General features: G+C 40.9%; 2 protein-coding genes across 2 annotated transcripts; one reads left to right on the forward strand and one right to left on the reverse strand.

The window, feature by feature from the left end:
* Positions 1 to 1,761: 1,761 nt before the first annotated feature.
* On the forward strand, positions 1,762 to 7,721 carry LOC146485932 (uncharacterized). The gene is made up of 2 exons (XM_085102039.1): positions 1,762 to 2,651; positions 5,518 to 7,721. The coding sequence occupies exons 1-2, from the start codon at positions 2,570 to 2,572 to the stop codon at positions 6,582 to 6,584; spliced, it is 1,149 nt and encodes a 382-aa protein (XP_084958165.1). The 5' UTR covers positions 1,762 to 2,569; the 3' UTR covers positions 6,585 to 7,721.
* A 115-nt stretch (positions 7,722 to 7,836) lies between these two features.
* Positions 7,837 to 20,478, reverse strand: LOC146485933 (uncharacterized). The gene is made up of 2 exons (XM_085102499.1): positions 20,053 to 20,478; positions 7,837 to 11,319 (listed from the first exon to the last, which is right to left on the reverse strand). Exons 1-2 carry the CDS (start codon positions 20,132 to 20,134, stop codon positions 9,962 to 9,964), a joined length of 1,440 nt encoding a protein of 479 aa, XP_084958625.1. The 5' UTR covers positions 20,135 to 20,478; the 3' UTR covers positions 7,837 to 9,961.
* Between the last annotated feature and the right edge of the window lie 2,596 nt (positions 20,479 to 23,074).

The raw sequence follows: 23,074 nt of genomic DNA on the forward strand, positions 1-23,074 counted from the left end.
TGCACCAGCTTCTTCTGATATGTTGGAATTAACGCTCACGGTCAGCGAAGTCCAATCCGTACTCGAAGCCCTTCAGTGTCACGAAAGCCACCCGAGTTCACAGAGAATTACACGCACATCTCCTTACCGTCACTGGTATCCAAAGTTCTTGAGCGATGTGTATTTAACACTTCAAAGATAGACTTACGAGTTGGTAAGAGATTGTCAACGTGGATTCTTTAGAGGGAAATCATGCACCTTCAACCTTTTGGAAGTTTTGGACCACGCTACACGTGGGCTCGCTACTAGACGACGGAAAACAGGTGGATATGATCTCATATGGATATGTCTAAGGCCTTCGATAAGGTGAACCATGGCTGCCTGCTGCAAAAGTTGCACGAGTTCGACTTAATTGTTTTGCGCAAGTTTTTTAACTTCTCCCTTAGGTGGTTCGAGGGAGATAGTTTCAGCTTTTGTCTTATAGATTCCTTTTTCTTAATCAAATCAAGTATGGCACCAGACACCCAAGGTATGGGATTCCGTCCCTTAAGCCTCTTCCCTTGGTCTGTATATAGTCAGAGACCTCTACAAGAGACGTGCCTTCCATTGATGCCAGTCACGTTACTCTTTATTTTTCTTGCTAAATGCTTTAATAAGCAACTGACCATCCGGTCTCAGAATTGACTGTCATTTTTACTGGCCTGCCTTGTGTTTAATTTCAGACCACATTGCACTCCCCTCAGTTCAATTACCATTATAAATATTGTCAACGCCTTGTGCCTCGTTAAATCCAGGCGTGGTCGATTAATAGAAATCGATATGGGAAATCAATCGATACAATCGTGATTACCGTAGGATATGCAGAGAGCCTAAGGAGTGTATAAACTGAAAAAAAGGATGATCTTTTACGTTCTCACAGCTAACTGTTATTTCATTACTTTTAGGCTTCACTGCATGTATTTTACCCTGCCCTGTACAAGTTAGCCAGCTCTCCGACAGGCAACGAGACGGAGACAGCCAGCTTTCCAATCCGCAGAGAGATACAAACACCCAGCCTTGCATTCCGCAATGAATCAAGCCACGTCTGTCTTCGGAATGAATTCTCCAACGTTGTACTAGTGATCGTGTTCAACTTTCCGCATTACTCCAATATTCCAGACCTCACTGCGCTGTACAAGAATGCATTTCCCACCATAATGTTTTGTGGATCGGAAAAAGCATCACTGGTACCCCCCCCCCCCCCCCCCCTGGTAACGCAGAACTTTTCAGGGTAAAAAAATTAGAACGGTTGCTGAGGAGTCAAATTGCTGATTGTGTTAACCTTGGTACTCTTGTTATGACTGTGTTGAAATGTTAGTCTTTCAAGGTGATTAAGAGCTCGTCAAGGGCAAGCTGTATTTAATTTCTTAATGGGCTCCTGATTTCGTTTATTCATTTATTAGCCCTTTCCGTTTATTTTTATTCAACGATATTTATCAGGTAACGGAAGGGACTTTGTATGTTTCTCCTTCATTCAAGGTATAATGCAAAAAAAAAATACTCGAAAGTGTACTTGAATACTTTTCCCGACATAATAGGCCATTTCCGAGTTGCCGTGAACCTCCTTATGAAAGCGAGACTGCATGCATGAAGTATTTATTATGAAAATAGTTTTCATTCATATATAAACAAAACTAATTTTCACATGAAAAGCTTTGTACTCAATCGGTACTCACAGGTTTTGTTATTCTCTTCTGTCACTTACTTTACGCTCGCTCATTCCTTGTCACACCCTAGACTTAACAGAGCTCACTTTTGATTGGCTTAAAAACTTTCACTGGCGATGCAATCAATTTGGTTCCTCATCTAGATGTTAAAATCTTTTTCTATTCATCTGTCAGTCAAAGCATATTGAACTGTCAAAATTGACTGTTCAGCCGTAAATATTTAATGAAATTTCGCGATAACAATCGATAGCGCCATTAGCTAAATGGAAGCCGCTAAGGGAAAACTCTTTCGGTTCTCGTGGAGTGAGAAGGAAGGACCTTTGAAAGGAGGCGACGCCTGGTGTTGCTTTTCAAGTAAGCAATCGAACTTTCGTGGTCGTGGTCGCGTGTTGCTGGTCTTTATGATTATGCAGGCAAGGTACGAGAAACAGCCTCTGTGTTGGTGTTGTGCAGGTAGCATATTGTAGAGAGAAGCAGTTTTCCGCATATCATATTACTGGGATCCAACCAACTTCAGCGACATCAAGCATTTATTGTTCCACTTTTCTCTTTGTGCTTCTGATATTCTATTGGGGAGACAACAGCGCTTTCTAATTTTGCCAAACCTTTCATTTGAACCGGTCCAAATGTAAATCGAACGCCCGGCTATATCGCAAATTTAGCGGAACGAGCGGAACACCTTCCACTTTTTGCTTTCCAAACGGCGCTTGAAACAGACATTACCGTTCCATTTTCAAAAACTTCATTTCCATGCACCATCACGTAAGCTTTGAGCTACAACCAATGAGATTGCAAGTTTGGAAATGAAAACGAGGCCTTTGGCCGTGCGCCTCAGAAGAAAACTTTTCTAGAATGACAAGTGGCGGCTCGTGAAAGAACGAGCGATGTCTTGCAATATTTTTCAAGCCAGTACCCGAACTTTGGTGGTCACCTTTACTGCCTTGCTGGTGTTTGTGATTATACAAGGTAGGAGAAATAGCCTCTGTGTTGGTGTTGGGCAAGAAACATGTTCTAAAGAGAATCTATTTTCCATATATTATATCAGTTGCTGGCATACCGACTACAGAGATATCGAACATTTTTTTGTTTCTCTTTTCGAAATTCTTTTACTAAATTTCTTTCGCGTACCGTCGAAATCCAGCAAAAGAACGAATAGCCTTCACCTGGGTATTCTACGGAGCTGTTTTGTTGAGATTTGGGCATCGTGAATGTGGATTGGAATCGAGCGTCGGTGTGAGTGTTCCTTAAGCTGACTGTTTTCGCCAGTCGGCCCGATAAAGTTCAATAAAAAGCTGCTATTAGCTAGTGAACATATGCTCTTCAATGCTCTCGCGGGATTTATGCGACTATGCTGTATTTAATGAGCTCAATAAAATGGTTAAATTGTTTTGACACAACATTAGTTTAGGTTTCAGAGGATTACCGCATGGCAAATCACTTCCAAGGTTTCCTTTCAGTATGAAACATTCTCTTAGAACATGACCATGTGGTTTGACGCCATCTGAGGACGAAAATGTGCGAAGAACCGAGGAGGTCGGGACAGACTAAGTAAATCAGTTCGTAAACGAAAGAGAGAGGAACGGAATTATTATTTGGCAACGAAATCAACCGAATCTATTAATTCTTAATTACGCCCCGTAGGGACAGTAAATGTCGCTGTTCAATATGTTCCTTGACCTTTCATGACAAGCTTTGAAGACCGGCAACGAAAAGACCGGTGGCACTGATAGGATGTTAATTCGCGCGCTTTTTAGCTGCCACGGAAACGCGGAACCAAGTGTCTTTTGTTCGGTGTGGTCAGGCCGACGCGTGCGTTTCTAAAAAATTCCAAAGAGTTTGCAGTCCCGAGAAATATCATCATCATCATTATCATCATCATCATTTATTTGCCTTACTAAAAAAAGTATCGTTCAATTTACAAGTCAAGGTAATGGCGAAGAGACCTCAGGAAACCACCAGGCTTATAAGAGAGGCCACCTTGGCTGTCATTAATAGATAGAAAATATGATTGTGCGTAAGTGCGGCTTGGTATATATAGATTGGTGGTAGTTTGATACACGCAAACGGGTACGATTCGTCAACGCAGCGTTACGATCCGTACCATTCGTGTAATAATATTTTATCTGGGTGACTTGGAATATTTTCACGTTTCAGTGTGTGCGACTGAGGAGTCAAACAGTTTGATCATTCGTACGTACGGATGGTACAAATCGTGAGCCTTCTTTGAGAGATCACTACTGCTTTGTGCGGATGGTGAACGTACTTTGACCAATCGTAACGTCAGGAGTTCATTACCCGGAGTGTGCAACTGTAATATGTTCGTGTCACAGCGTTTTCACCGACTTATTTATTGAAGCTCCCACAAATTCAGTCTTAAATGAATGTAAATATGTGGATCATATATTTGAACTGCGGATGAAAGATCAAATAGAAGAAAGATCCTTGTAGTTATCAGGCAGTTGCGAAAAGAAAGCCTGAAAAAAAAGCAGGGTTGTACGGGATTCGAACCCATGACCTCTGCGATGCCGGTGCAGTGCTCTACCAACTGAGCTATCAAGCCAACTGGGAGCTGGTCGTATGTGGGTCTTATCGGTAATTTATTGGATTACATGGCAATATTTAAAAGTTGAAAATAGGCTGAGACTGTAAATTGCTGCCAGTTTTACAAATTATCGTTAAGACTTTCCATTAGTGGAATGCGCAGGCATGTCCGATAGGTTAACTAGTGATTGAGCCGAACCGATCATGCAAAACTCATCGCTTTTTAGTTATCAAATTCTTGGATAACCAGAAAGAAGGGACAATGAAAAGAAGAACAGTTGACTTTTGGAAGAGATTGTGATTGCTGTTAAGAAACTAGAGTATACGATTCTAGATTAAATGTGAAAAATTCGACTTGTTGGGAATTAGTTGGAGAAAACTGTTCTTGGGAGGTGAACATTCTCTAAGGTCTCACACGGGAGCCTTTTTAACCAGTCTCAAGCTTAGTTAAAAACGTTAGAATTAATCATTAAAAATCAACATGTGTATAATGAGCACTAGCCGAGGATTTTGAGACTTTTCTGTGGCAGATCGACAAGTTTAGCTTTAAAAAGAATGAAACATTTTTGTTTTTCCATTTTTCCTTTTCTTTCTGTGTTTTTGTTTTCTTTCACTTTTTTGTCCCCTAATCTCAGTAATTCGTAGTAGTGTTTAAAAAAAATGTCTACACAGGAGTCCTGTCACTTTTAGCTTGAAATGGAATTTTTGAGATTTTGTAAATTGGTTCCATATACTGTGATTAATACTAAGTCAACTGTTAAGTTGGGGAAACCTTTTTTCCCGTATTTTTCTCAAATTGTTCCCAGGCCCCTCTCTCCTCTCCGTTTAGGGGAGAGGGCTTGGGAAAGAGGGCAGAGTATTCGGTCTTATAGCTAAGGTGGCCAACATTTTTGTTGTACGGAAGACACAAACGTGGCATGAAGAGAGTAACTCGCCGATTGTCATAGGTTAGAGATTCAAACCTCCGATAAAGAAGGTTCCAGGAAACCTTTCGACCCTAACCTCGTTCCCAGGGCTTTTTCTTTTAAAGGGAAAAAGTCCTGGGAACGAGTTTGCTTTCGACCCGACTCGCAAACTTTTCGTTGTTACGATTTTGCTCGTCCTGCGTTCGTACTTAAGATCCCTAAAAGCTAACATAAAGCGAACTAACTGAGTGTTACTGTGCCCCTTCACTTCCCCTTTCGCCTTTACGTACTTTCAATTATACCATTTTTAAGTGTTGAGCACAAAGCGGCAGGCAAAGCGAAAAAAAGGAGCTAACTATTATCATTACCGATTATGATCCTATTAGGCTTCACTATATTTTCCCCTATCCTGTACAAGAAAGCCAGTTCTCCAACAGGCAACGAAACGCAGACAGCCAGCCCTCCAATCCGCAGAGAGATACAAACACCCAGCCTTGCATTCCGCTACGAACCGAGCCACGTCTGCCTTCGGAATGAATTCTCCAACGTTGTACTAGTGATAGTGTTCAACTTTCCGCATTACTCCAATATTCCAGACCTCACTGCGCTGTACAAGAATGCATTTCCCACCATAATGTTTTGTGGATCGGAAAATGCGACTGGAAACCACACAGTAGAGGCTCTTGACATTTATCAAGGATACTTTGGCTATTTGTGTATGTCACGTGCTATGCAGAAACATCCGGGATATTCAGGGTATTTGCTAATTGGTGACGACCTGGTATTAAAGTATTGGAATTTAGTTGGCTTGAATCGAGATCAAATATGGGAAGGGCCTAAGGTTCCTAAGGGAGTTAACATGCAAAATTCATGGCATTGGTGGGATACCCAGTGGGGACGAGTAGCATGCCAAAAAGCTTTAAATGAAACGAAGACCTCGAATGAGTCAAATCCTTATAAATGGTTATCGGACAAAAATTATAATCACACCGACGAAGAAAGATATCAAAGGACCATGGTATGGAACATGACACAGGCGATAGACTTTTTGAAAAAAAATGGAAATGGGAAAATGCACTGCCATAGAGGGCGCTCGGATGTGTTTTATATTCCTCGAAGATTTTCCGATGCATTTACAAAACTCTCTGATATTTTCTACAAGCACCGGACGTTCCTGGAAATTGCCGTACCGACGATTCTTCGGATGATTGACTTTCTGGAGAATTTTGAGTATATCCCCGGGATTTATATTAAAGGGAGGCTTATGGAGACTGCAGAAGGGAAGACAAAACACTTTTGGGAAGAATATAAGAAGTTAGCGTTTGTTCATCCTTTTAAACTTAATGCTAAATCTGATGGTACTTTGAATTCGATACTGCTCAGGAGCTGGATCATTGAGTATAGTGACACCTTGAACAACTGTGAAAGAAAATTAAAGGTCGGAACGCGCTAGCAGACATGTAGCAGGGATATAAAACCGTTCTATGTTGCAGGGAAAGTTTGAATCCTGCGTATAACGTTCCAGTTTTTTTTTTTTTTTTTTTTTTTTTCGTGAAAAAGTTCGGTCACCATGAATTCAGCTGGTTTGAATTTGTGCGTCATGAAGCGGTGACAGAGTGACCCAAATTTTCAACGTCGCATCGTGTACACTGCTCTCTTTTTGATGGTTAACGGTTAAATTTTAGGCTGTTTGGTTTGACGGCTGACGAGTAACCCCATTGAGACCTTCTTCAAAGGTTGAAACAATTGCTAACCAAAGAGAGCTGCTGTATAATTTTCCTCAAAAATTTGTAAGATAACAGAAAACTGAAAGACTGATAGCAAACAATTCGTCTAGGTTAAAGAGAGATTCATTTCAAAACATGTACAGATGAAACGATGGGACACTAAGGAAATTAAATAAACGAAGCTCTCTGTACACCAAACGCCCCCCTGTCCCCCCAAACTCCAGAGTTTACGAGGCAGGTAATACGGAGCTAGCACATTTCGCAACTTGTAACTTATGTTATTTTTTTTTCCTTAATTTTCATCAAAGTTTCGGCACAATCTTCACAGGGAAAAAACCTGGCGAGCCTCACGTATTATCCGAGAATAAACTTTCAATAACCTCAAACAAACAGCATTATAAAATTCATGCGTTAAACAGATTATCAGTTGTACATAAATCTTTCAACCGTAGCCTCATTTGAAATCTTGAATCTTGATTGGATCAACTCACACCGCTCACGGAGTATTCACGCACGAAGTTCCGTTGGCGCTATTTTGGTTCTTCAACTTTTCCCTTTGTCTGGATTTTCCTATGTGTAAGTTCATGATATTCCACGGAATATTTCACTTGTTTGTAAACCTTGATTCTATAAATTTACAATCTTTTCTCTTACAGAGATAGAAAGCGCTTTGCCTGGTTCGTAAACACCTGTCCCCTGAGAACATTTCTGGCAGCCTTACTAGACTGTCGAACGCTTCCACTTCCATATTAGGTTCTATTGTCATGTAATCCAATCACCATTCGAGACTTCAAATGAGGTCAAGGTTGAAAGATAAGAATAAACAATTCAACGTTGCAAGTTTGAAACGAATGCGGTTCATTCGCGATTGAGATTATTGATAATTATTCTCGGAGTAATAACCCCTTTAACATTTTCCGCTGGCGAACGATAATTTTACTCGCTTGGTTCAAGAAGAGAACAGATAGATAGATAGTAAAAGATAGATAGTTTTTATTTTAATTATTTACAAATATTAAAAATTAAACCTAATTACAGAAATAATAGGAAAAATAGAAAAATGTAAATATCTCATCAAAGATGTGTATATTAAACTAAAACTAAAAACTAGAAACCATAGCCCAGCTAAAGTTTAGCTAAATTTCAAGTTAAATTTCCTCCACATAGCAAATATAAATGTATTCTTAGTTCTATCAGTACGAAGCTATGGCATATTAAAATGGTGCTGTTTCCTAAGGTTTTAACGTGAATCATCATTCAATGGGGATTGCCCTAAGCTTGTGGCATGGGTCGTCTTGTATGATGTTGAAAAACTTCTAGTGCAAAAGCTCATAATGATCTAACATAGGCCTTATGCCCAACTGCTGTGGAACTCCCCCCCCCCCCCCCCCCTGAAGTTATTAGAGACAAGGCCCTTTTCTAGAGGAGTAGCAGCTCGTTCTTTATAAGTGTTGTGGAAGGGCGTTGTAGAAAGCAGGAACAGCATGGTCTATTTCAGACCTTACCCATGAAACATAAAAACGTGCTAGATCATGCGGTGAAACCCTAGCTCTCTTTAGTTGAATTAAGAAATACAACCTCTTGTTGGCCTTTTTGACTACTTCTGAAAACAAACAACGCCAGATACAACGTTTGATACAAGCGGTTTCTGGCAGCACTTTGTTAAAAGAAGTAGCTTTAACGTTCTTTAGCAATTTCTAGTAAATCTTGCACTCTCAAGGTAGGGAAAGCAGAAAAAAATAGGTTAAAAATGTGACATGTTCACATCCGCCTGTGAAACAAATCATTTATTGCATGCAACCCAAATTTTCCCGATAACAGTGAAATATCGTGCAATAAATTTAGAGGACAATAAAAGGCTCCCAGCTTAAATTCTCAAGTTACATCCTGGCAAAATAATGCATTTTCTCCGAGTTTAAGGATCAAAAAAGTAGAATAGTTAACCTTATAACTCCACGGGGGGCATCTATCGATAAAAAAAAAAAAACAGAAATAAATAGAACGGTCTTTCACAGTTTTAAAAATATAAATGTCTGGTTGTGATTTGTTTCTATCGTTGTTAATGTTACAAAATCATCCCAGAACAAGGGGGACTCAAAAACATGCAAATAAAAAGAAAGTTTGTTTCGGTTAAGACTCGCTCGTAGAGTCCGCGTTCCCCCAGGCCAGCGGTCGGGCCGGAACCGTTCTGCTGGACAAAGGTAACGAGTACTCTGGGAACCAATCTCGTACCCAGAGTCCGCTGGCTTTTTGGTTAGCGGGTGGTCGCCAGTAGAGACTCTGGGGAACTGAAATTTTACTTAAATTTTTTGATTGGCTGTCCCGTAACGGCTCGTAACGGCTTCCATTGTTTTACCGCAGAAAACCTGCGGTAATAAAATTCCAATACCCCAGAGTCTCTACTGGCGATCACTCGCTGATCAAAAAGCCAGAGGACTCTGGGTGCGAGATTGTCTGGGAACGAGATCGAGTTAGGGGTCAGTTAGGTAATTTACAATACACAGGCCCTGCATACTGCCTGGACCAGAAAGGTAAAAAGCGTCATGTTTGAAGATAAACAAACAAAGACGGTAAATTTTAAGTAACGTCAGTTTAATCATCAAGCCGAATCAGAAGAGCTCTCCCTTTCCGACCTTTCGTTGCTTCCTAGCTATGTTATTCCAGAGATAAACCAAAAATTCATCATAACGTCAATCCCCGAAGAACACATTAATGGCACGGCGGGCAATTTCCAGGGACCGCCTTTGCTTGGAGAAAACATAAGATAGTGTTGAAAGCAAATGGATGAGGGGGTTAGTTTCTTAAGAAACTGCGGTGCTATGTCGGTGGGGAGTAGAAACGAATGTTTGGCCATGGTCTATCAACAAGTTGATAACTAAAAGGTAAATTGGCCACTGTAAAGAGATTCGAGTGCTGACATTTTGAGCGTTAGCCCTTCGTCAGAGTGAATAACGACGGGCTAATGTTCGAAACGTCAGCACTTGAATCTCTCTACAGTGGCCAATTTACCTTTAGTTATCGACTCTGTTGATAAACCAAACATTAGTTTCGAAAGAAGTTCGTACGGTACCAGATAAGGATTCTATACATACATACGGCTTTTTTAACAATTGCTTAAGCTATCACTATACTCAATTATACGCCTTCTCAGCAGTCTTGAATTCAAAGCACCGTTAGCTTTAGCATTAAGTTTGAGAGGATGAAGAAATGCGAGCTTCTTATTATATACTTCCCAGAAGTCCTCTGCGGTCCCTTCCTCGGGATGCGTAGCTAAGTATATCCCGGGTATATACTCAAAACTCTCCTGCAAGTTAGTCATCCGAAAAATCGTTGGCACAGCAATTTCCAAGAACGTCCTGTGCTTGTAGAAAAGATCAGAGAGTTTTGTAAATGCATCTGCAAATCGTCCAGGGATATAGAACACGTCCGAGCGCCCTTTATGGCAATACACTTGCCCATTTCCGTTCCTTTTCAAAATGGTTATGGCCTTTATCACGTTAAATACCCTGGTCAGTTGATGTCTATGTTCATCCTTGTGACTATCAATCTTTTCTGATAACCGTTCACTTAAAGTCTTGATTTCATTCAAAGTTTTTTGACACGCTCGTCGTCCCCACTGGGTGTCCCACCAATACCATGATTGATGTTGGTTTTGGCCGCCTGTCTGAAATTGTAACATGCCCTTAGGAGCCTTAGGTCCTTCCCATATGTGGTCTCGGTTCAAGCCAACTAAATTCCAGTAGTTCAGAATTACATCATCACCAATTAGTAAATACCCTGAATATCCCGGATGTTTCTGCATAGCACGGGACATACACAAATAGCCAAAGTAACCTTTATGGATGTCAACAGCCTCTACTGTGTGTTCCCCCGTCGCTTTTTTCGGTCCGCAAAACATTATGGTGGGAAATGCATTCTTGTACAGCGCAGTGATGTCTGGAATATTGGAGTAATGCGGAAAGTTGAACACTATCACTAGTACAACGTTGGAGAATTCATTCCGAAGGCAGACGTGACTTGTCTCGTTGTGGATTACAGAGCTCGCTGTCAGTGTGTCTTTGCGGATTACAGGGCTGGTAGTCGGTGTCTCTTTAGAGATTACAGAACTGACTGTTCCCGTCCTTTTGAGGATTGCAGAGCTCGTTGTTCGTGTCTCTTTACGGAATGGAGAGCTCGTTGTGCTTGTCTCTTTACGGAATGGATAGTTCGTTGTCCGTCTCTCTTTACGGAATGGAGAGCTCGTTGTCCGTCTCTCTTTACGGAATGGATAGTTCGTTGTCCGTCTCTCTTTACGGAATGGAGAGCTCGTCCGTGTCTCTTTAAGGGTTGCAGAGCTGGCTGTCCGCGTCTCTTTACGGATTGCAAAGATGGCTGTCCGTGTTTCTTCGTGGACTGCAGTTTTGGCTGTCAGTTTTTCGGAGGTTGCTATCTTGTACACGGCAGGGTAATATATAACGAGGCCTAATAGGATCACAATCGGTATAGACAACCGTTAGCTGTAAGAAGGTAAATATCATCGTATAATTTCACTTTACGTACTGCCATAGCGCTTAATAATAGGCCATTTCCGAGTTGCTTTAAACCTTATTACAAAAGCGAGGATAAGGATTGAAAAGCAATTTTCATAATAAAAACTATGCATGAAGCCTCGGTTTCATGGTGAGGTTCAAAGGAACTCGGAAATGTTCTCGGCCCTACTCAACACCGAGGGCTCAGTTTTTTCCTATACGGAACGACCTAGACTGGTGAATAAAATGTTTATTTTTGTTTTTTTGTTTGTTTTTTGTTTTTGTTTTTGTTTTGTTTTGTTTTGTTTTTTGGTTTTTTTTTTTAGATGAACCGAGGCGAATTGATTTGCGAACAGTCTAGGCCCGCTAAGTCGCATTTGTCACTTTCTAGTTAAACTGATCAAGAAAGCCGTGCGTAAACCTCAGAGAAAAGGGCTAGAGTAGACTAACGATAAAACAGAGTTAAATATATCCTGGAGTAATAAATGGAAAAAACAAACTGTGATATTTCATAGCAAGCTGTGTAGACTAATAAACCAAACAACGATCTTTGAAAAATTCGCACAAACAGGTGAATAAATGATCTGCGTAAGCTTTGTATTGATGAAAATGAAATCACACTAAATAATTTTAAACACAGTTTAAAATTGTTTCCTTCACAAAAGCTGCTTTCGGATTTTTGTCGACTACAGATTTAGCACAAATGAAAGCATAAGTTAAAGTTTACTTGAATCCTATGTCAAAGCCAATGGTTCAGCTTTCTGTTACCAATTTTCATTTTGTTAAACCTGGTTTAATAAAACATGTTTTGTTGGTGTGAATAGGGCTTAAGAAAAGTACGCAAGAAAAACTTGTCAGTAGTGTAACAAGAGGTTTCGGCTGACTAAACGGTTTTTATGCGCGGGCGATGCGCGGAGGTAAACGATAGAACTCGGGCGTTGTCGGACGGATAAACGGCGGGGAAAAGCTTCGGAGAGCACTAGACTTTGCAGCGTGGCACTTGTTACGGATGCCGAAGTACAGGGTCGTTGTTACTCGTCCGCGGAGGCGAAGTAGAAATGAATCTTCAACAGAACTGGAACTCACAACTTGTTTATTCGTAGACGTTCACAGGTGACACTTCAGCGTCTTATGGTAACTCAAAACTGTACAATGTACAAGCTTCCTTTTATATGTTCTGAGAATATTAGTTAAGTTCGGTAAGCCTTTCAACTAAACTGATTAGTTTTACAGTAGAGCAAATAGCTAAACACGTCGTTATTAAAAATCTAGCCTTAGAAAGGATATTGAAACTGGAAATGAGACAGCTGATAACGCTAAAATTGACTATAGGATATTGCGCTGGGACGATGCAATTATTACTATTTCCTGGATGTTTACCGAAAGGTTGCTAGAACGGGAAAATCTAAGAACTTCATAACGCAATAACGATCGGAAGTTTTGCTCTACGCTAACGAGTTGTGCTCGATCTAATATTCCAAAACACCTTAGGAGCACGGCTGAATAAACATTCATTTCGACGAGTAATTCACTGTAAGATTACCAATTTCCTAAAACACTAAACTGAAAATACTTTTCGATTTCTTCGAGATTGAATTCCTTTTAAACACTACGGAGAAATAGTCCTTGTGACAGTAGTTTATGCCAACGGCGATACAGCGCTTGTTTCACTTGATTTTAGCTAAAGAATCACCGAGAGAAATAACGAACATGAACCGAAAATCTGAGCTCAAAAGACTGCTCTACAATTGGCAGTATTACGTTAAACGGCGTCTCAACATATCAAGAAAAACAACATCTCGCAAAACAGCAAACCAGCGACGTTTTGTCAACGAAATCACGTGAATACTCGCCTCTTTGGAGAATAATCAGGCCTTTTATTCCATTGCTGATTTTTTTTTTTTTTTTTTTTTCGTTCGTTTTGCTTAGTCTGGAGTAAAAAGTTTCATTCCAAGAGGAAATATCCAACGTTTCGTCTCGCTGGGTCGGAATAAAATGATTTCACTTCAAGATTTCTCGCGGATTCCGGTTATCGTGCCCGTGGTCAAGAGATAGGAAATTCTGCCTGCTCCCGGAGCCAATCAGACCAGGACCGTAGCTAGTATGAGGCAAACCGAGGCACTTGCCTCAGTCATTGTTGACAAATCCACAAACAGTTAAATAAGTAAAAAAAAAGTTAATGCAACATGATATTATGTTGAATGATAACCATATGTGATCTTGTAGTGTCTAAGAGACTGGATATTTTGGCTCTAAATGAAACATGGATGCAAGAACATGGTGCTAACTCTGATCCCGCTCTGGCTTCTGTTATAAATACACTACAAGACTTTGATTTTATACAGACACCAAGATCTAATGGCAGAGGTGGGGGTGTTGGCATTTTTCTCAGGAAAGGATTCAATGTCAAACGAAATACGACCCTTGCGTTACGATCAATTGAATATATGGACTTATCTATCAGTTCATCTCACTCGTCGATGCGATTTATTGTTATCTATAGGCCTCCGCCAACCAAGGCCAATAAGTTAACCACTCGCATGTTCTTCGATGAGTTTCATCAGCTTCTAGAAGTTCTTGGCGCTGTCACTGGAAATCTAGTAGTAACTGGGGACTTGAACTTCCATGTTGATGATGCCAATGACCGGGATGCTGCTAAATTCCTTGACCTATTGGATTCAGCTGGTCTTGTGCAAAGAGTAGGTGGTGCCACACATAAACATGGACATACACTAGACTTGGTTATCACACGCGAGGGTGATCAACTAATTAGTGATATCCCTGAAATCATTAGATGTGATAATGTCATCTCTGATCATAGTGCAATTGTTTGCACAGCAGCCATGGCGCGTCCAAAAGCTACCAAGAAGACCATCATGCACCGGGACCTGCGTCGTTTGGATACCTCTTTATTGTGTGATGACATCAAAGACTCCATTCTTTGTAGCCCAGAACTGGGCTTTTGTTCTGATGTTAACACGCTTGTAGAGCAGTACAATGACGTTCTTGGTCAACTGATTGATAAACATGCCCCTGTCAGGTCACGCACGGTTACCTTGCGTCCGCACATGCCATGGTTCAGTGAAAATCTGAGATTTCTTAAAAGACAGAGACGGCAAGCTGAAAGAAGATATGTAGCTTCTGGTCTTGAAGTGCACAGGCAGATGTATGCTGACCAATGTCGTTTATATACTGATGCATTGAATACGGCCAAGCAAAACTACTACAGAGATATGATTACTGACTCTGACCAAACTCAATTGTTTCGTGTTATCGATGGTCTGTTCAAAGTCAAGTTTACTCCACCTTTGCCTTCTCACGATTGCCCGCAATTATTAGCTGAAGAATTTGCTGATTTCTTCACCAGAAAGATTCAGGTTTTGAAAGATCAAATGAGTACTTCGAATCTTGCATCAATGGAACTGTCAGTTGGGTTGCCGCCCTCTGTGTGCAAGGGTACTTTCTCTGAGTTCTCGGATGTACCAGAACGCTATATCCGTGAGGTTATCCAGAAGTCCAAATCAAGGTACTGCATATTGGACCCTGTACCCACTAAGGTTCTCAAGAACTCCATTGATACTCTAGCTCCAGTACTAACATCTATTGTTAACTTGTCTTTGAAATCGGGAGTCTTTCCGACGAGTCTAAAGAAGGGTGTAATACTCCCCTCTATCAAGAAACAGTCGTCTAACCGTGAGGAATTTCCCAGCTATCGTCCTATTACTAATGTACCCTTTCTATCAAAAACTCTTGAAAAAGTTGCTGCCACTCAAACACTGGACCACCTCGTCTCGAATAACCTCCTAGCTAAATTTCAGTCAGCTTACAGACAATTTTACAGTACAGAAACTGCTCTGATTCGAGTTCTAAATGACATCATGGTTACCATTGACATGCGAGGCGAAGTTGTTTTGGTTCTGTTAGATTTGTCCTGAGCCTTCGATACCATCAACCACTCTGGCCTTTTGGAGCGACTGCAGTCTCGTTACGGTATTAATGGGACCGCCTTAAAGTGGTTCGAGTCATATCTAACAAACAGGAAACAACAAGTACTTGTGAAGAATTGTTTGTCATCTGATCGGAGTTTAGTATATGGTGTACCCCAAGCATCAGTCCTTGGTCCTCTGCTGTTTTCCTTGTTCTTTGCGCCTTTGGAAGATGTCATAGCAAGTCATGGGTTAGACTCAATGATGTATGCTGATGAGACGCAACTATATATCACTATTGACTCATCTATGGATCGTCCAGCACTCCTGACCAAGCTTGAACTATGTGTAAAGGACATCTTAGTTTGGTGTAACGCGAACGGTCTTGCGTGCAATCCAGACAAAACTGAAGTCCTTCATCTGTCTTCTTGGTTTGCAACTCCCAATCCTATACCTGGACTTAACATCAATGGTTTTACCATCCAGCCTACCCCTGGTGCCGGTGACCTAGGAGTTATCATTGACTCGCACCTGCAGATGACTAAGCATGTCAATAACATATGCAAGAACGCTTTTTTGTCCACTCGAAATATTGGCCGACTTCGAAAGTACCTTGACCAGTCTACCACGGAAAAACTTGTCCATGCTTTTATTACATCTAAATTGGACTCGTGTAACAGCTTACTTGCTGGTCTTCCTGATTCCGAATTGTCCAAATTACAGTCTGTTCAGAACACTGCTGCTAGATTAGTTAATAGGTCTAAGAAATGTGAACATATAACTCCGGTTCTTCAAAGACTGCACTGGCTTCCAGTCAAGGCCAGAATTGATTTCAAAATCCTAGTTCTTACATACAAAGCGCTTAATAATCTGGCTCCAGATTACATATCTGAACTCTTTTGCCCATATCTACCATCACGCCCATTAAGATCTGCTGACCAAAGGTTCTTAGCTACTCCTCGCTATAACACCAAGACATATGGAGCGAGAGCCTTCTCTGTCTATGCTGCCAATGCTTGGAACTCCTTGCCGCTTCAAATAAAGAAGTCCGAGACATTGAACTCTTTTAAATCTTCAGTTAAGACATATTTATTTCGTAAATTTTATCAATTAGACTAGGTTTTTTTAATGTGACTATGAAGTTTCTTTTATATATATATGTATTTTTCTCACATTTGTAATTGGCATTTTTATAGAGTTGTAAAGCATTGAGACTTAATGTAATGCTTAATTATATATTATTATTATTATTATTATTATTATTATTATTATTATTATTATTATTATTATTATTATTATTATTATTATTATTATTATAACGCGAATCAGGCAGTGCCCTGAATTACAGATGAGACAAATTAATTAATCAAAAATTCATGCTAACCAGGCAGCGGCTTCCCAATGAAAACTGTCTTGTTTTCATGTGTTTTTCCGCCATTTCTCGAGTCTTCTGTCTTCTCTGATGTGAGTGAGAAAAATCTATCAAAATGCAGCGTTCTATCAACAGCTTTTTTCAAAGAAAGCGGAAAGTAGTTGCTCTCATAACAAGCCTTTCAGTTCTTCTCAATAATCGAACCAAAATTTAACCTTGTTTTGGCATTACTAGTATTCAGCGAAGCAATTTTGTCTTTCATTCCATCTAGTAGAGATGGTGGTGTCAATGAAGAAGCCACCGGAGATGGTCGGGAAGAAGTTGTATAGGCAAAAACCGGACAGGCGGCAGCGCCACTAAGTACAGGAAGCTGTTCGTGCGAGCCCAGCTTAAGCGCTCTCCGCAGGTTGAAGACCAGGTGCCATTCATCGATAGGCTCTAACAGGCCGGCTGAATGGCCTTGCATTAGCCTATGTCCACAGCGAAATTCCTGTGGACCCGCTCGAGCCTCTACAGCGGTGGGATGCTAGTGGGCAGAGGCAAATCGCGCTGGCATTTAACAGCTAACTTCGTTGCCATTCAGAAACGAAAATCCTGAAATAAGAAAGGCCGAGACCAGGTTTTATGAGCCTGCGAGACTGAGCACCCCCCCCCCCCCCCCCACTCTAATAAACCCTTCTTTTCACGAAACCTCTGGTCAGGCAAACCTGGTTTAGGTCATTGTTATCTAAGGCCTTCCTATAGAAACAAACCGCCAACAAACACATTAAACAGCCGCATACAAGAACACAGAGCCCCTAAAGTAGCATTTAAATAGCTCTCCCCCCCCCCCCCTCCCTAAAAGTCACCTCGATCTCTAGATCTAGATGGCCTTAAGGGCTCTGGGCGGAATTTTCGTCAAATAAGGTTTGATCCCAATGTTTTGTTTAAACGTAATCATCATAAAGACCCTAAATTGCTAGGCGGGGAATTCAACCATGGATATTGCCTCAGTCCTCATTTTTTTCTGGCTACGGCCCTGCAGACTGTAGGATTTTTAGGATATCGCCCGCTCACGAACAGAGAAATAAGTCAATGACAAAATACATGCTTTATGAATATGTTACCTGCACAATACCAACACAGCAGTTGTTTCTCTTGCGTTGAATGATCATAAATAAAATCATAATCAACAACACCTAGACAGTAAAGGCGATCACGAACGTTCAATTGCTCGCTTGAAAAATTAACACAAGGTCATATCGCCTCCCTTCATGAGCCCTTTCTTGTTGCTCTAGGTGGATAGCCAAGAGAGGTTTTCTGGTCTCCTCATCGAATTTCGAATGTCGGAGTAGGAGTGCGCACTGAACCATGGGGAGGATTGGACAAATTCTGCCGGCAGAATTTCGAGCTGAATTCAACACCAAAAGTAACCCATTTTTGAGGAACACCAGCTGGGCATACTACATAAAAGTCAGTAACGTTAACAGCAGTTTCTTGCTGAACCTTCTATTAGCTACATAAAATGGACTTAATGTTTGTGGGGTGATTCATGGAAATCTAAGGAAATCTACGGAATTTCCTCCAGACCTTTTTGACGGTAAGCCATAGCCCGATTTTCTGTGAAATGTTGAGAAAAAAAGGTGCGGCTTACCTGCCGGATATTTTACGGTGTTTTGTTTTTCAACCTGCAACCTGCAAATCACCTTTACTGCAGATTCTAGTGTGTTTCGTTTGGAAAATCCACTGAAATCCGGATTTTTTAATCAAACAATGGATTTTACGTTTCTTTACAAAAATCCAAAAGCATATTATGAATCCAAATGATCCACGCAGGAGGAAGATTCTTTGTATCCTATCTAAAACCGGACAACTAGGATTCATGACGAGTCGTTTTCTTTATTTCGGATCCAAAAAGAATGAATATAGCCAGCGGAAACTCGAAACGTCTATATTCTTACACAATGTATTGGACCGCGGCGTCGTATTGGAGTGCATTGATCGCTCTTGTCGCCATTTTGGGACTCAAGGCGACGGTGAGAAAATTTAACAGCCGTCATAAGGTTATGAACTAATGCACTAGCTCTGTAAATATCGAATCAATCTGCAACTGAACGGAGGCACTCAGGGTTTCCAAGGATCCAAAGTCTCCTGAGCTCCCAATCTTCCCTTAGATGTGGTAGGCCTCTAGGCAAGACAAGAGATTTTCTAGAACAGACACAGTATGCCGTGACATTCGGAAATGACTCTGCGCGGAACTCATCTGCACTGTACCAAGGGAGGACATTTTCGAAGTACAGTTCATTTCGCACTCTCTTCTTTCTCACCTTTCCTCCGGCCAGAACAGCCAAAAATAGCTCACCTTCACTCGGCGCGTTTAACGCTATATCAGGTAATCTCCCAGACTGATGCAATCTAACCAAAGAACATCATTATGGTTAAGACTTGTTTCCATACCTCAAACTGCCATCATTATCGGCGGCCATGTTTAATTTTCCCCGGAATACCGCTGATTAGGTGGGTTCGTTTTATAGACATGATCCATTTTTGGATACATCGTTTCTTTTGTTGAAAAATCCTAATTATCCCGATTCTTTATCTGATCTTGGATTTCCAAAAGAAACTGACGCGCATAAAACGGTAGATCTTTGATCAATCTTTACACACATATCGCGACAGCATCTTTGCGTCTTGAAGGGCGCCTGCGTCTGTGACATGAAGGCGAATAGCGAAACTAAGAATTTATTTGAAAGAATCTCGGTAGATATTTCACAGACATGCATAGCGAAAGGTCACGCATGCCAGGGCAAAATAAATTTACTAGTATACAGTCAACAGGAATAACAGACGCAGATAACGTTGCCAAATAATGGCGACAAGCGTTTTTCTTTCCCTTTACTTGACTGGTTTTAGTATGTCACGATCTCCTGGATGAAGTTCTTGGTACACGTTCGTTCTGAAACGGCCTCAAACCGCATAGTGTAGTTGTTTACTGAGGATAATATGTCACACGAGACGATTTGTGATGCGGTATTCGATGCAAACCTGAATAAATCTTATATCAAAACAAAGGATTTTTATTTAGCTTTTCAAAACGCAACAGGAACGTGTGTTCACAAGCTAATTGTAGTTTCTTAACGACCTTTTGTTTGCTATAGCGCCGTCAGACTCGAGGAAATGATCCCCCACACCGACGTTTGCAATGTCTAGATGTCGACAAAATGGCTCCGAAGAGTAGCCAATTGTTGATTATTCGGTATGTCGCTTATTTTCGACGGTACGTGAAACAAATCAATAATTTACTATCGAAAAGAGAAACAAAAGTCTGCGTGTTTTTACGGGTTTGAATTCCAGTGATTTTAACTACATCCTAGCTGTCTATAACCAAAACAGAGCCGGTTTCTCCTACCTTCTATGATCACTAACACCAGCAGCACAGTAAAGGTGATCACCAAAGTTCGAGTACTCGCTTCAATAATAACACAAGACATCGCCTCCTTCACGAGCCCTACCTTGTCATGTTACACCAGGAGCCGCACATCACAATTTCAGATGTCGCCGTGCACAGAAACCAACGAAAACCATTTTCTGACCGCTAATACAGTCGAAACACTCACTGTGCGGCCACCCCATATGATGTAAATAACACCCCTGTTAAAACGTGATCTCCCCTCTGAAGCGGCCGCAGGTACCTTTTAGCAGATCCGTTCACGGTTCTATTGTTTTTACGCGAACACCAAGCTTTTAAAACGGGTTGTTTGGCCAGAGTCCAACAAACGTCGTCTTGAATTTTTAAAGTCTTGATTTTATGGCAAAAATAACCCTGTAAACCATAATGAACAATTTAATGAAACATCACGGGCGGCCCAAGCTCACGCTGAGAGCGAGGATCAAGGATCATCTTGCGCAACAGCGGTCACGGCGAAAAAATCAGTTTGTATGAGAATATTTACGATCGCGCTTAGAAGGTAAAAATTCTGAAAATTTCTCAATAAAAATGACATACCTTGTTTCTACGGTGTACTGTTTGTTATTTCTTTGTCTCCTTTTGCTGATTTGAGGCCATTTTAGCGAGTTATCACTTCCTACAGGTTTCCAACGCCCCTTCCGAGAAGCGACAAATCCCAGCTCAAAATGATCGAGCAGCCACAAATTCAACGCAGAATCCCAACACAAGTGTCCCGGTTTCAATTCAGTTAAAAAGCAACGCAATCTGGGCCCTGCAGCCGACGCCAAGTGGCAGTTTAGTTTCAATAATCCCAGATCTCAACATTGTAAAGACCCGTGTACACATTCACCACGACACGTACACACGACCGTTGAAAACTCAATTTTTGTTTTGAACCCCGGGTGCCCTCGAGTCAAATCGACAGGAGGCCATTGTCTCGGATTGGTAGGCCATTTGTAGCAATATTCAAGAACACTGATTCAAGAACATAATATTTTCATTCAAGGATTTATATTTATATTCAGCAACTAATATTCATTCAACTTCAACGCCATATAATTTCATTCAACAACTAATATTCATTCAACTTCAACGCCATATAATTTCATTCAACACAAATATTCATTCAACTTCAACGAAAAAATTTCCATTCAACTTTTTGTAAGTTACCGGACATTCGATATTTACATTCAACAAAACTACCCGTCCCCTCCCCGATTCGGTGAACGTTCGACACACCCGCCCAGTCTCTTGGGATGCGTACAAGAAGAGTTCAGTCAAAATGGCGTCGGACGAAGACAGGCTGATCTCTCTCCTCCGCAGAGGCTCCATCGGTGGTGAAACGGAGGAAAAACGGGGAAAATAAAACATCAGGGGCGCGCGGGGGACGACTTTCTCCCTGCGCTTTCCTTTTCCTTCTCCCCAGCCTCCGCGCGCTTTCCTTTTTTCTTCCCCAGGCCCCATACAGCCCAAAAGAACGAAAAGAGATTGAAATTGTTCGTGAATGCGTGCGGAATGAAATGGCGCTGCAACGATTGGGATCGGGATCGGAATCGGGAAATAATGCTTCCCTTTTGTCGAGGACACGAAATCTTATTTCAAATGCGGCCAGAATGAATATTTGTGCTGAATGAAATTATATGGCGTTGACTGAGTTGAATTAACAATGCACTTTATTAAATATAACGCGATTTTACAAAATTCGCGTTAATTTAATGTATCTAAATTAATGTCGATGTAAATTTAATGCACGCTATTTTACAACATTGTTATTTTAAAGCACCTTTATTTCATTACAAAACCTTATTAGTTCATGACTCCTCTTTTGGCTCTTCAGAGCCACTATCTTTTGAATTGATAGGGTCTAGTTAGGCTTCAAAACCAAATTTTCGGCTTTAAAAAAAACTTAGAAACATCCGTGCACTTGTCTTGGAAGGTTTTATTGACGGAAGCCAAAACGCAGTTTGGCATTCAGAAATGTAAAGTGCGAGTTTGCAGAACTATGAAAATCGCAGTAAATAAAGCAAGATGCTTATCGAAAAATTCGCCTTAATTTAGTGTAACGTAAATTTTCTTCGCGTTGTCAGCGTGCATTGTTAATTTCCTATAATAAGTTAGTCGTTGAATGAAATTATATGGCGTTAAAGTTAAATGAATAATTTGTGTTGAATGAAATTATATGGCGTTGAAGTTGAATGAATATCGGTTGTTGAATGAAATTATATGGCGTTGAAGTTGAATGAATATTAGTTGTTGAATATAAATATAAATCCTTGAATGAAAATATTATGTTCTTGAATATTGCTACAAATGGCCAACCATAATTGGTAACCTTGCTTCTTTACAAACTAAGCCTCACGAGGGAAGCACACCGTCAGCTGGCATCATCAGTTTTCGAGGGTATTGTCTCGATCGCTCATTCATATCGTTACGATCGGCAAATTCATTTTCTACGTCGGCAAGGCAAAGTTTGTCTGTTCTGTCTTTGTGGGTGTTTAGCACTGTCAGATTACTGAACCTTTTTGAGCCATTGTTGAGCGGAGCCATTTTTTTAAAAAAGGCCCATGTTCACCCAAGAGGCATTGCGCACTCAGTTGAATTTCGCAGAGTCGAAAATTCAGGAAATTACCAGCGAGCACCAAATAGCGAAAGTAATCCACATTCATCGAGCTCATTTCCTGGAATATCACTATTTTTCGTGTCATTAAGCTTTGTATAATATCCTCTCGCTTCAGTTCTGTGGATATTTTCAAGAACAGTCTTCGTGAGGAAAGGAAAATCGGAAAATCGTAGGTCGCTTCTTAGTAACATCTCGCCGTTGACAACGCAGTTGTACTGTTGTTATTCCAAAGGAATATATTCGTCTCAGAGATTCTTCGCATAGCTTTTATTCTGAAACAAAGAAGCAGGAGGATTTGTTGTCTCCTTGCATACATCTGTTGTAGCGATGTTCCTGATTTCCACGGATGCCTGACCTATAACA

This window comes from Pavona decussata, unplaced genomic scaffold (genome assembly GCF_977016875.1).
Source record: "Pavona decussata unplaced genomic scaffold, jaPavDecu1.1 SCAFFOLD_23, whole genome shotgun sequence".
Taxonomy (NCBI): Eukaryota; Metazoa; Cnidaria; class Anthozoa; order Scleractinia; family Agariciidae; genus Pavona; species Pavona decussata.

Coding starts and splice junctions, on each gene's coding strand:
- LOC146485932 (XM_085102039.1), top strand. CDS start 2,570: ATGTCTTGCAATATTTTTCAAGCCAGTACCCGAACTTTGGTGGTCACC. Junction 2,652..5,517: donor GGTGTTTGTGATTATACAAG/GTAGGAGAAATA, acceptor TGATCCTATTAG/GCTTCACTATATTTTCCCCT.
- LOC146485933 (XM_085102499.1), bottom strand. CDS start 20,134: ATGTCTTGTGTTATTATTGAAGCGAGTACTCGAACTTTGGTGATCACC. Junction 11,320..20,052: donor GGTGTTAGTGATCATAGAAG/GTAGGAGAAACC, acceptor TGATCCTATTAG/GCCTCGTTATATATTACCCT.